General features: G+C 39.1%; 1 protein-coding gene across 1 annotated transcript in view; it reads left to right on the top strand.

The window, feature by feature from the left end:
- The first annotated feature begins 2,428 nt into the window (after positions 1-2,428).
- Positions 2,429-14,864, top strand: part of atp8b3 (ATPase phospholipid transporting 8B3) — a 24,451-nt gene continuing 12,015 nt past the window's right edge. Inside the window, 10 exon segments of the mRNA XM_071582416.1 lie at positions 2,429-2,567; positions 2,667-2,791; positions 3,394-3,447; positions 4,474-4,565; positions 4,740-4,853; positions 13,395-13,493; positions 13,649-13,710; positions 13,842-13,914; positions 14,129-14,199; positions 14,653-14,770. Of these exon segments, the coding sequence (XP_071438517.1) occupies positions 3,423-3,447; positions 4,474-4,565; positions 4,740-4,853; positions 13,395-13,493; positions 13,649-13,710; positions 13,842-13,914; positions 14,129-14,199; positions 14,653-14,770 (654 nt within the window). The 5' untranslated portion in view covers positions 2,429-2,567; positions 2,667-2,791; positions 3,394-3,422.

Raw genomic sequence — 14,864 nt, 5'->3', positions numbered from 1 at the left:
AAGTAATTAATGACAGAATTTACATTTTTGGGTGAAATGTTCTAATGTGGTTATAATTGGTCCTTGTTCCGTTTTATAAACATTTTCAATATTTTAAAGATGTATTGTTTTGAAAAATGATGTTTATACAGAAAAGATGGATTCATTTGATAAAGTTACAGTAAAGAATTGTTTAAAAAAAATTCAAAGTACTGCTGTTTTGCAAGTTCTATTCTAAGAATACTGTAAAATATCATGGTTTCCACAAAAATATTGGGCAGCACAACTGAAATGTTTCTTGAGCACCAAATCAGCATATTAGAATGATTTCTGAAGTATCATGGGACACTGAAGACTTGAGTAATGATGCTGAAAATACAGTTCACATGAATAAATTACATTTTGCAATGCATTCACATAGAAAATAATTATTTTTGTAGGTATATTTCACAATATTACTGTTTTTATGGTATGTTTGAAAATGTAGGTTTAAGCCTTTTTTTTTACGTGAAAGATGTATTTAATGTGTCAATAAATGTTTTGGTAATCTTGTAAATTGTCTTTTGACAGTAATTAGGCCTGAAAATAGGTTTTTCACCTTTAACTTTTCAACCAAATTTAGACGTCTTTTTATAGACGTCTTTTCGACGACCTGAAAGAGACGTCTTTTCACCTTTCACCCAAATTTTAACGTTGTTTAGACGTCTGGCATTTACGTCTTTTCAACGAGTTTTTGCTGGGTGGGAAGCATTGAGTGGCTGTAATCAGCGTCAGTGACCGTATCAGAGCCACACTGCACCGCAGACGTGTGCAGTGTAAATGGTCTAAGTATTAATAGGGAAAGCCCTTATACTGGAGCGCGGCCACTTATGAAGTGTTTCTTGGAGGTTATAATACATTGAAGAATGATCATGACTTCACATACGCCATGTGACCTGTAAATTTTCCATTGCAGTTTTGCGAATTAACGCGTTTCCATTAGGCGTATTTTCAATTCGCGCAATTTGAAGGGTAATGGAAACGCGCCTAGACCTACTACGAGTCATCTTTCGACCGTTAATTATGCCTGTATCACTCCATTGTCGCTGATCAAAGTTTCGTGTCTAATTTACTTTTGTGGCAAGCAGCTGTGTAATAATCTGCAATAACAACTGGCTGCATATGATCCCAGCTAATATTTGTCGATCCGCTCATCCGGGTACCTGAAACTAGCGCCACTTTACTACAAAGGCCCTTTCACACCAAGAACGACAACTATAATAATAATGTAATAAATGTGGGGGATTATTCATTTTGATTGGCTTTGATCTTGCCTACGTGAACTTTACACCGTGTCTACACCTGATGGCGACAGTTGTCGTGTCGCACCGTGCCGCAACAGCTAAAGTCTGTCTACACTGGAGCGACAAAGCGACCCTTGAAAATCATTTGAAATTTGAGTCAATAAGTCATAAGTAGAACGCAGCAGCAGTACTGTCGGGAATTTGTCGCGCCGCATCCAGTGTAGACAGCATATAGGTTCTATTGTATTTTGTCGCGCCGCGGTGACACAGTGTTACGCAGCGCATTCTCTTTCCTATGGACGGAAGGATCACGATTTTGATTGTGCTGTGTGAACACTAGAGTGCAGTGCAGTGTTGGAGTGCCACTGGTGTATCAAGTTAATTTTGGTTGAATCTACTGTGATGTCTACTTAAATGATGCTCCTTTTCTAATAAATTGTGAAGAACTGGTGGTATGACGTACCCTTTGTCCTCCATATAGATCTGGTAAAACCCCCTCTTAAATGAAAACGAGAGGTTTATTACAATAACTATAAAGATAAATATTAGCGTCCGCTATCGTCTGTTTATTCTCACCGCATGCTTGTCTAAATTCGAGCTCGTGACCGCAGGATTGATTATGATTGGCTCTCTATATTTTTATCGTTCATCAACTGGAGAGAAATAAAAAGTTCTGAAAGTGATTCCAACAATATCGTCTCTCTGTGCCTTTATCGTTTATAGTTGTGGTGTGGACTCTGCTATTCTTTAATATTGAGAACGATTTTTACACCTAGCCTGTCTTTATCGTTATCTTTATAGTTATCATTCCTGGTGTGAATGGGCCAACGATAACTGTAACGATAGCGTCCACATCAATTGTTCAGTTTATTGTACGCGCTGCAGTAAAGTCGGGTGGATTCTGATTGGCTGTCGATGTTCTTATCATTCACAGTTGAGAAAGTGATGCCGTTTCTCTGTCCTTAGTGGTGGCACTGGCACTCTCTTGAATTGATCGTAATTAGCCTAATGGCCCTTAATTTACACCACAGACTTTTGTTCTCGAATGGGATCTAATTGGACCTAGATAGGCCTATTGTTTTTCATAGATGCATTAAAACACAAACTGCTTCCCCTTTCCTGTCCTTGTTCTCTCACATTACTCCCGTCGTTTTTTTTCTCCTCCTCTTATTTTCCCACCTGTGCTGCTGCATATCGAGTTCCAGCCCCCTCCTTTACCTGGAGCGAATTTGCACAAATTCCCCAGCCGCGCACTTGAGAGGGAGTAGATCGGGAGAGGGAGGAGATAGAGCAGGAAAGAATGAGGTTTGAGAGGAGTTTATCCTTAAACACAACATCCAGAGGTAAACAGAAGCGCGAGAAAGAGAGACAGGATTCAACAAATGCGCTAACATATCTATGAAGCTCAAGGGTTGGTTGGCGCGAAGAACACCTGGAACTGTGATTTACCTGGATGAGACGCTGGGGAGAAGAGCGCGGAGAGTGAGCCCTTTGGGATCTGCTATCAAGGAACAAAAACCAGTAAGCAGGTGAAGTGGTTTGTAGGTGAAACTCCCAAGTGTTCACAGTTTAGCACTTTATTTTATTTAATCTAACATGGCACTGAGTGTTACTGTATCTCTTTCTCTGGATGGAATGTGTCGTTCCCAAGCACGGGAATAGGACAGGTGATGCTAATATAGATATTCCTCAGTGTTCACATATTTTTGTTTATATTTCATCGTGTGCATTTACGATGTCATCCAGAAAAAAGCACTGTGGTTGAATTTTCTTAATGCACCAGGTAATAGTTCTGTAAAAATATATTAATTTATTCATAAATGTATTTGTCGCATGCCATTTGATTAATACTTTAAAAAAATATTTTAATTTATATTTATAAACAACTATGTAGTCTTATTTTATTCATATCATTAGTGTATTTTGTTCTTTTAAAATACAATTAAATTATATATTATGACATTTACATATGTTATAATATATAGTCTGCTAGTTGCGAAGACTCTCACTGTCTATTTGTTTCAGGTCAACATGGTAACAGTATAATGAATGACAGATTTCATGCAAGTGCTTCAAGACTGGTCACTGCCAAGTGACCTCTGTTAATATGGGTTTCATCCTTCATTTCCAGAACAGACTGTCTCTGTGCATTACTCCGTCATGGCCGACAGCAAGACAGAAAGAGGTTTGTATTACTGACATGCTTTTATCTTTCAAGCAGCATACTGTATATTTAATTATTTCACTAAATTCATATCCCTTATATGCAGTGATCCAGTGGGTCCAAAGCAAATTTAATCAAAATCTGGTATATAATTTATGATGTGTATATAATTCATAATGGCATAATTTTATATATATATATATATATATATATATATATATATATATACACACACACACACGCATGCGCACACACTTAAATTACATTTTTCTTTCCAAATGTTAACAGTTATGTTAGGCCAACATCTGAGTATTTCTACAAAACTGATTTGTAGATATTTTTGGAAGCTGATTTGAAGTTTTTATCAGCTTGAAAATATATCTCCAATGCTTGTTTTGTTTGCTTGTTTTTCCCTGAAAAGTCTTTGTATTTGTCTTTTATAGAATGTTGCTGTTATGAAATGTGGAAAAAATTACAATTTATTCCACACGGCAATTTTGAGTGTTTGAACTTAATGTCATTAACAATATGATGCTATAGTGTCCATAATTCACACATTGCATGCTAAAGTAATTACAGTAGGAATAACAATCTGTAAACCACTCCAGAAAATTGTGTTAAATGTTTGTATAATACAAGCATTTAATCAACATAAAATAAAAAAACTAAACAAAATTAAATGTTTTTCATATTTATCACTTTTTAGTGTAAAACATGTCTAATTAGGGCATTAAACATGCATTATTAATTATTTAATTAATCTAATGAATGTATTCATGCAAATAATTACAAACAAAATTATTTATTTGTAAAATATAAAAATATATATTGCCTTTTGAAATTTTCTTTCCTTATAAAAATGCTCATTTTAGATAAAAATTTCTTGGCAGAAAAAAAGCAGTAATATTTCAGGCACACAATTTAAAAACATATGTTGGGTGGAATTGTCTCTTATAAGATGTGGCTCAGAATTTTCATTCTTGTAAAAGGATTAATTTCTAACTCTGAAAGTTTTGGATGACATGATGTTCTATGATCTTTTATCAGGACTCAAATGGGAGGTTCGTGCCAACGAGCGTTATTTTCATCGGTCCTGTCGCCGCAAGTCTTTCCTGTGTTTCCGCTGGGGGTGTTATGCTGTACGTGAGAAACGTTTTGATTCATATTGTCTGGAGAGAAGTAGTTATGGAAGCATTAAACAACATTTGATACCTTTGGGCTGCCACACATCTGTTGATGTTTCCAGTGGTGTGACAGCAAGTACCCAGTATTATTTGTTAGTTTAACACTTTCCTAATGGGTTTTGTTTCCAGGACAATGTGGTGCGGAGCTACAAATACACCCCTCTGACATTTTTGCCCCTTAACCTGTATGAACAGTTCCAGCGAACGGCGAATCTTTTCTTCCTACTTATTGTGGTCTTGCAGGTTTGTGGGTTTTATTTCGCATTTCTGTGACAGAAAGATTCACAACGCTCACGTTTAAATGGCAAACCCAGTTATTTGACTAGCACATTTGTCCTAGGAATACTGAACTAGAGTGGCCACCTTGAACTCATGATGAATGAAGCATGCTCTTTTGCAAATAGTGAGTCAAAAACACCTGCTGTTTGAAAAAGACTTTTACATAGACATGGCTAAAAACACCCCCTTACAATAAATAAGATAAATGAGAACTCATAAAAACATCAGTTAGATTGTATAGGGTAAATATTTGAGTTTCAGTTCATAAATCTTGGAGTACTTAACTTAATATTGGCAATGCTATGGTTTATTCTTGACCCCATTTGAGTCTGTACTGGAAATGGCATAATAAATTGGCACTATAGGACACGTTATATCTTCAATTTTCCAGTACAATCTGGCCATTTTGTGTAAATGTGCTCACATTTTTATGTTTTAAATATGCAAATGCTTGTAGGCTATAAAGTATATTTGATAAAGATCTTAAGCTATATGATCATATATATATATATATATATATGAATGAATGAATGAATGAAAATATCCACAGTTCTTCATTGAGTTGATTGGAAATTGTGCAGAATGTTACATATTTTTTTATTTATTTTACATCATTTTGTTTCTTTGTTTTAAAGTTTTCAGACTATTTACCCAATATATTGTTGGGTGATTTCCAACTTGATATAAATAATATAATAGTAACTGATTAATATTTATTATTTATAATAATCCAGTATAAGTGGATTAAGTCACATATAATTTATTAATAATAATATTCTGAAATAAATGTGAATGTGTGAATATTAATTTTATATATATATACACACACACACATATATATACACTCTTAAAAAAAAAGGCTCTTCAGCGATTCTTTGGAGTCGATGAGGTGCTGTATAGCACCACTACCGTATAAAGAACCTGTTAAGCCCCTGTATGGTTCTTCAGCGGTTCTTTGGAGTCGATGAGGTGCTGTATAGCACCACTACCGTATAAAGAACCTGTTAAGCCCCTGTATGGTTCTTCAGCGGTTCTTTGGAGTCGATGAGGTGCTGTATAGCACCACTACCGTATAAAGAACCTGTTAAGCCCCTGTATGGTTCTTCAGCGGTTCTTTGGAGTCGATGAGGTGCTGTATAGCACCACTACCGTATAAAGAACCTGTTAAGCCCCTGTATGGTTCTTCAGCGGTTCTTTGGAGTCGATGAGGTGCTGTATAGCAGATTTCCAACTTGATATAAATAATATAATAGTAACTGATTAATATTTATTATTTATAATAATCCAGTATAAGTGGATTAAGTCACATATAATTTATTAATAATAATATTCTGAAATAAATGTGAATGTGTGAATATTAATTTTATATATATACACACGCGCACACACACACACACACACACATATATATACACTCTTAAAAAAAAAGGCTCTTCAGCGATTCTTTGGAGTGGTTAAGGTGCTATATAGCACCACTACCGTATAAAGAACCTGTTAAGCCCCTGTATGGTTCTTCAGCGGTTCTTTGGAGTCGATGAGGTGCTGTATAGCACCACTACCGTATAAAGAACCTGTTAAGCCCCTGTATGGTTCTTCAGCGGTTCTTTGGAGTCGATGAGGTGCTGTATAGCACCACTACCGTATAAAGAACCTGTTAAGCCCCTGTATGGTTCTTCAGCGGTTCTTTGGAGTCGATGAGGTGCTGTATAGCACCACTACCGTATAAAGAACCTGTTAAGCCCCTGTATGGTTCTTCAGCGGTTCTTTGGAGTCGATGAGGTGCTGTATAGCACCACTACCGTATAAAGAACCTGTTAAGCCCCTGTATGGTTCTTCAGCGGTTCTTTGGAGTCGATGAGGTGCTGTATAGCACCACTACCGTATAAAGAACCTGTTAAGCCCCTGTATGGTTCTTCAGCGGTTCTTTGGAGTCGATGAGGTGCTGTATAGCACCACTACCGTATAAAGAACCTGTTAAGCCCCTGTATGGTTCTTCAGCGGTTCTTTGGAGTCGATGAGGTGCTGTATAGCACCACTACCGTATAAAGAACCTGTTAAGCCCCTGTATGGTTCTTCAGCGGTTCTTTGGAGTCGATGAGGTGCTGTATAGCACCACTACCGTATAAAGAACCTGTTAAGCCCCTGTATGGTTCTTCAGCGGTTCTTTGGAGTCGATGAGGTGCTGTATAGCACCACTACCGTATAAAGAACCTGTTAAGCCCCTGTATGGTTCTTCAGCGGTTCTTTGGAGTCGATGAGGTGCTGTATAGCACCACTACCGTATAAAGAACCTGTTAAGCCCCTGTATGGTTCTTCAGCGGTTCTTTGGAGTCGATGAGGTGCTGTATAGCACCACTACCGTATAAAGAACCTGTTAAGCCCCTGTATGGTTCTTCAGCGGTTCTTTGGAGTCGATGAGGTGCTGTATAGCACCACTACCGTATAAAGAACCTGTTAAGCCCCTGTATGGTTCTTCAGCGGTTCTTTGGAGTCGATGAGGTGCTGTATAGCACCACTACCGTATAAAGAACCTGTTAAGCCCCTGTATGGTTCTTCAGCGGTTCTTTGGAGTCGATGAGGTGCTGTATAGCACCACTACCGTATAAAGAACCTGTTAAGCCCCTGTATGGTTCTTCAGCGGTTCTTTGGAGTCGATGAGGTGCTGTATAGCACCACTACCGTATAAAGAACCTGTTAAGCCCCTGTATGGTTCTTCAGCGGTTCTTTGGAGTCGATGAGGTGCTGTATAGCACCACTACCGTATAAAGAACCTGTTAAGCCCCTGTATGGTTCTTCAGCGGTTCTTTGGAGTCGATGAGGTGCTGTATAGCACCACTACCGTATAAAGAACCTGTTAAGCCCCTGTATGGTTCTTCAGCGGTTCTTTGGAGTCGATGAGGTGCTGTATAGCACCACTACCGTATAAAGAACCTGTTAAGCCCCTGTATGGTTCTTCAGCGGTTCTTTGGAGTCGATGAGGTGCTGTATAGCACCACTACCGTATAAAGAACCTGTTAAGCCCCTGTATGGTTCTTCAGCGGTTCTTTGGAGTCGATGAGGTGCTGTATAGCACCACTACCGTATAAAGAACCTGTTAAGCCCCTGTATGGTTCTTCAGCGGTTCTTTGGAGTCGATGAGGTGCTGTATAGCACCACTACCGTATAAAGAACCTGTTAAGCCCCTGTATGGTTCTTCAGCGGTTCTTTGGAGTCGATGAGGTGCTGTATAGCACCACTACCGTATAAAGAACCTGTTAAGCCCCTGTATGGTTCTTCAGCGGTTCTTTGGAGTCGATGAGGTGCTGTATAGCACCACTACCGTATAAAGAACCTGTTAAGCCCCTGTATGGTTCTTCAGCGGTTCTTTGGAGTCGATGAGGTGCTGTATAGCACCACTACCGTATAAAGAACCTGTTAAGCCCCTGTATGGTTCTTCAGCGGTTCTTTGGAGTCGATGAGGTGCTGTATAGCACCACTACCGTATAAAGAACCTGTTAAGCCCCTGTATGGTTCTTCAGCGGTTCTTTGGAGTCGATGAGGTGCTGTATAGCACCACTACCGTATAAAGAACCTGTTAAGCCCCTGTATGGTTCTTCAGCGGTTCTTTGGAGTCGATGAGGTGCTGTATAGCACCACTACCGTATAAAGAACCTGTTAAGCCCCTGTATGGTTCTTCAGCGGTTCTTTGGAGTCGATGAGGTGCTGTATAGCACCACTACCGTATAAAGAACCTGTTAAGCCCCTGTATGGTTCTTCAGCGGTTCTTTGGAGTCGATGAGGTGCTGTATAGCACCACTACCGTATAAAGAACCTGTTAAGCCCCTGTATGGTTCTTCAGCGGTTCTTTGGAGTCGATGAGGTGCTGTATAGCACCACTACCGTATAAAGAACCTGTTAAGCCCCTGTATGGTTCTTCAGCGGTTCTTTGGAGTCGATGAGGTGCTGTATAGCACCACTACCGTATAAAGAACCTGTTAAGCCCCTGTATGGTTCTTCAGCGGTTCTTTGGAGTCGATGAGGTGCTGTATAGCACCACTACCGTATAAAGAACCTGTTAAGCCCCTGTATGGTTCTTCAGCGGTTCTTTGGAGTCGATGAGGTGCTGTATAGCACCACTACCGTATAAAGAACCTGTTAAGCCCCTGTATGGTTCTTCAGCGGTTCTTTGGAGTCGATGAGGTGCTGTATAGCACCACTACCGTATAAAGAACCTGTTAAGCCCCTGTATGGTTCTTCAGCGGTTCTTTGGAGTCGATGAGGTGCTGTATAGCACCACTACCGTATAAAGAACCTGTTAAGCCCCTGTATGGTTCTTCAGCGGTTCTTTGGAGTCGATGAGGTGCTGTATAGCACCACTACCGTATAAAGAACCTGTTAAGCCCCTGTATGGTTCTTCAGCGGTTCTTTGGAGTCGATGAGGTGCTGTATAGCACCACTACCGTATAAAGAACCTGTTAAGCCCCTGTATGGTTCTTCAGCGGTTCTTTGGAGTCGATGAGGTGCTGTATAGCACCACTACCGTATAAAGAACCTGTTAAGCCCCTGTATGGTTCTTCAGCGGTTCTTTGGAGTCGATGAGGTGCTGTATAGCACCACTACCGTATAAAGAACCTGTTAAGCCCCTGTATGGTTCTTCAGCGGTTCTTTGGAGTCGATGAGGTGCTGTATAGCACCACTACCGTATAAAGAACCTGTTAAGCCCCTGTATGGTTCTTCAGCGGTTCTTTGGAGTCGATGAGGTGCTGTATAGCACCACTACCGTATAAAGAACCTGTTAAGCCCCTGTATGGTTCTTCAGCGGTTCTTTGGAGTCGATGAGGTGCTGTATAGCACCACTACCGTATAAAGAACCTGTTAAGCCCCTGTATGGTTCTTCAGCGGTTCTTTGGAGTCGATGAGGTGCTGTATAGCACCACTACCGTATAAAGAACCTGTTAAGCCCCTGTATGGTTCTTCAGCGGTTCTTTGGAGTCGATGAGGTGCTGTATAGCACCACTACCGTATAAAGAACCTGTTAAGCCCCTGTATGGTTCTTCAGCGGTTCTTTGGAGTCGATGAGGTGCTGTATAGCACCACTACCGTATAAAGAACCTGTTAAGCCCCTGTATGGTTCTTCAGCGGTTCTTTGGAGTCGATGAGGTGCTGTATAGCACCACTACCGTATAAAGAACCTGTTAAGCCCCTGTATGGTTCTTCAGCGGTTCTTTGGAGTCGATGAGGTGCTGTATAGCACCACTACCGTATAAAGAACCTGTTAAGCCCCTGTATGGTTCTTCAGCGGTTCTTTGGAGTCGATGAGGTGCTGTATAGCACCACTACATATTCTGAAATAAATGTGAATGTGTGAATATTAATTTTATATATATACACACGCGCACACACACACACACACACACATATATATACACTCTTAAAAAAAAAGGCTCTTCAGCGATTCTTTGGAGTGGTTAAGGTGCTATATAGCACCACTACCGTATAAAGAACCTGTTAAGCCCCTGTATGGTTCTTCAGCGGTTCTTTGGAGTCGATGAGGTGCTGTATAGCACCACTACCGTATAAAGAACCTGTTAAGCCCCTGTATGGTTCTTCAGCGGTTCTTTGGAGTCGATGAGGTGCTGTATAGCACCACTACCGTATAAAGAACCTGTTAAGCCCCTGTATGGTTCTTCAGCGGTTCTTTGGAGTCGATGAGGTGCTGTATAGCACCACTACCGTATAAAGAACCTGTTAAGCCCCTGTATGGTTCTTCAGCGGTTCTTTGGAGTCGATGAGGTGCTGTATAGCACCACTACCTTAAAACCTCTAAGCCTCTGTATAGTTCTTTAAATGTTCTTTAACTCTCTCTTAGTCTCTTAGTTTAGTTGGGGAAAGGGTTAAAACAACTTTAAAATACAGTCTATTTCTTGAAGATATCAAATTTTTTTGCCCCCATAAGGAAATATTCCAGGGCCCCCACATGAGACCTTTGACCTCAGAAAAAAAGAACCTCTCCACAAATAGCAACACCAACTTCACACATTACTAACCAGTTAAACTGGTTAAATCTGCAGTTCTTTTATGAGTTTTATATTATTGCAGTTCTATGATACTACGTGACAATGTGAAAAATTGAATAAACCCCATTTAGAGTTATGGGTTATAAAGAGGGTTCAATTCAGTCACTCATAGACATGAAGAATCAGCATGTGAATCTCAGCAATGGTGACAAAATATTCTGATAATTTTGATATGATTTTTGACCATCACAAAACAGGGCAGTAAAAAGTCACAACAAAAATAACAAAAATAAAAGCATAAGAGAAAATACTAAGACAATGCAGCTGCATAATTTATTCATTTCGCAATGCATGCTGGGAGCCATGGATGGGTTATGATTGGTGCACCATTGTTGAGAAAAAGTGCTATATGGCACCTCTTATGGTTCTACGGGGAACCATTTCACAAAGGTGCTATATGGCACCTGTAAAAACAGGTGCTAAATAGCACTAAAAGTGGTTACCCTATGATTACAAGCCAAAGAACCGCTTTTAGTGCTATATAGCACACTTTTTTTTAGAGTGTGTATGTGTGTGTGTATATATATATATATATAGCACATTATATACATGCGCACACACACACTATATATATATATATATACACACACACACTATATGAACAAAAGTATTGGGTATTTGGACACCCCCTTCTAATGAACAGGTTTTACTACGATGATATGATATTCTAGGGAATTGTGTGCTTCTAATTTTATAGCAACTGTTTGAACAGGACCATTTTCTATTCAGTTATGACAATGCCTCTGTGTAAGGCAAGGTTAAAAAATAAATGATTGATTTAGTCAGTGTAGAAGAACTTGACTGGTCTGCAGAAAGCCAAGTCCTAATCCCAGCTGAACACCTCTGGTGTGACTTTAAATCCAGACCTTGAGCCAAAAACTCATCACCAAACACTTGTGACTTGTACATACAGTGGGGCAAAAAAGTATTTAGTCAGTTAAAACAACTTTAAAATACAGTCTATTTCTTGAAGATATCAAATTTTTTTGCCCCCATAAGGAAATATTCCAGGGCCCCCACATGAGACCTTTGACCTCAGAAAAAAAGAACCTCTCCACAAATAGCAACACCAACTTCACACATTACTAACCAGTTAAACTGGTTAAATCTGCAGTTCTTTTATGAGTTTTATATTATTGCAGTTCTATGATACTACGTGACAATGTGAAAAATTGAATAAACCCCATTTAGAGTTATGGGTTATAAAGAGGGTTCAATTCAGTCACTCATAGACATGAAGAATCAGCATGTGAATCTCAGCAATGGTGACAAAATATTCTGATAATTTTGATATGATTTTTGACCATCACAAAACAGGGCAGTAAAAAGTCACAACAAAAATAACAAAAATAAAAGCATAAGAGAAAATACTAAGACAATGCAGCTGCATAATTTATTCATTTCGCAATGCATGCTGGGAGCCATGGATGGGTTATGATTGGTGCACCATTGTTGAGAAAAAGTGCTATATGGCACCTCTTATGGTTCTACGGGGAACCATTTCACAAAGGTGCTATATGGCACCTGTAAAAACAGGTGCTAAATAGCACTAAAAGTGGTTACCCTATGATTACAAGCCAAAGAACCGCTTTTAGTGCTATATAGCACACTTTTTTTTAGAGTGTGTATGTGTGTGTGTATATATATATATATATAGCACATTATATACATGCGCACACACACACTATATATATATATATATACACACACACACTATATGAACAAAAGTATTGGGTATTTGGACACCCCCTTCTAATGAACAGGTTTTACTACGATGATATGATATTCTAGGGAATTGTGTGCTTCTAATTTTATAGCAACTGTTTGAACAGGACCATTTTCTATTCAGTTATGACAATGCCTCTGTGTAAGGCAAGGTTAAAAAATAAATGATTGATTTAGTCAGTGTAGAACAACTTGACTGGTCTGCAGAAAGCCAAGTCCTAATCCCAGCTGAACACCTCTGGTGTGACTTTAAATCCAGACCTTGAGCCAAAAACTCATCACCAAACACTTGTGACTTGTACATACAGTGGGGCAAAAAAGTATTTAGTCAGCCACCAATTGTGCAAGTTCTCCCACTTAAAAAGATGAGAGAGGCCTGTAATTTTCATCATAGGTATACCTCAACTATGAGAGACAAAATGAGAAAAAAAATCCAGAAAATCACATTGTAGGATTTTAAATAAATAAAATTTTAAATCCTAAATTTTAAATAAATTCCTCGGTAAAATAAGTATTTGGTCACCTACAAACAAGCGTACAGTCATTTTAGACACTTCCCAAACTGTTGCAACAGAGATGGAAATACAAGGTCTGCATTTAAAGTCACACCAGAGGTGTTCAGCTGGGATTAGAAATTGGCTTTATACAGAGCATTTACTTATTTATATGCATTTTTAATCATATAGGTGGCAATTTAGATGTTTTGTGCGTATTTCATTTACAGTGTGTTCCTATAATTGCAACCATCCCTTGGTACAGCACTATGCTTCCTTTGCTGTTTGTTCTGCTTGTGCGTGGGTGTAAAGATCTAGCCACAGACTTGGTGAGTATATCATTCATGTCATTCTCTCAATCGATGCTTTTAAACTACTTTCACTTACATAGAAGTCTGAAGACCAGCCATATCTCAGTTTTCAGCCATTTTCCCCTCACTCCCACATCTATCTATCACGCTCCCTCTGCTCCCACGTCTCACAGGGCAGACGACGTAGTGATGGACAAATTAACCGGCGCCCATGTGACATTCTCATTCCTGAGGGGTGAGTAATGCTGTCAGGGGCCTGGAAAGCTCAGAAACAAAACAAACACATCATCATCATCATCAACCGAATTTAGATTTACAGAGAATCTCTCACTTAAAAAGTCTTCCTCTTAAATATCTCCCTTGCAGCTTCAAAACTGTTAAGTGGAAAGACGTACGTGTTGGTGAAATTCTCCAGGTTCATAAGGACCAGATCATACCTGTGAGTGTGTGTATCTGTGTTTCTAACCCAGCAGCCAAAAATGTATTTGGACACACAAGTCACACTTAAATGAATTTCATTGCATTAGATACCAATACCAAACTTTCTGATCTCATTTTGGTCTCAAAGTGACTTTTAGTGGATCTATGAAGTTATTTCCCCACTTAAGATCAACTGCAAACAACCCTAAAGTTTGTTCTGTTGTTTATCCCAGGCAGATTTGCTCCTCCTTTGCAGCACTGAGCCACACAGCCTTTGCTACGTAGAAACAGCAGACATCGATGGGTAAGAGCATCTCCTTCTGGACACACAGCAGAACTGACTGACTAGCATTCCCACGGCAGATATGAAAGCTGGTCACATTTACATGTTCGGTTAAACTAAAAATAACAAAAGACTTTATTGTTAGGAAACCAGTTACAATTTGAAACTTTAAATTTATAGACATTTTCAGAAAGAAATTTACCTGTTAAGAGTGTGTTGACAGTCTGTGTAGTTGTAGTGACAGTTACAGATTTGAAAAACAAAAAGGCGGGAATAAAAAACCTTAAACTATTTAAACAACAAAAAGGATTCTTCAGGCTCATATGGTTCTAAATAGAACTGTTACTATGTGTAAAGAAACTTTAAAGAACCATCTTTAAATACACCAAATATACCATGTTGTGGAAGATTAGCTCCAGTGTTAATGTAGCATGTTTGCATTGTTCTTACACTCTATTATTCTGCTGTTTGCAGAGAAACCAACTTGAAGTTTCGCCAGGCTCTTAGTGTAACTCATACTGAGCTGAATGGAGATTCAGTTAAGCAAAACCTGGCAGCCTTTGATGGTTTGTATAGACTCGCAAACATTGGAGTCATTCATTTGTAGTGACCAGAAGATAAGCTTTCTATTCATTTCTTTGACTCTTTCTCTCTCTCTCTCTCTCTCTCTCTCTCTCTCTCTCTCT

Source organism: Sinocyclocheilus grahami, unplaced genomic scaffold (genome assembly GCF_001515645.1).
Source record: "Sinocyclocheilus grahami isolate Dianchi unplaced genomic scaffold, SAMN03320097.WGS_v1.1 scaffold224.1, whole genome shotgun sequence".
NCBI lineage: Eukaryota > Metazoa > Chordata > Actinopteri > Cypriniformes > Cyprinidae > Sinocyclocheilus > Sinocyclocheilus grahami.
Note: the sequence above shows the minus strand (reverse complement) of the source record. Positions and strands in the feature narration are given on the sequence as shown.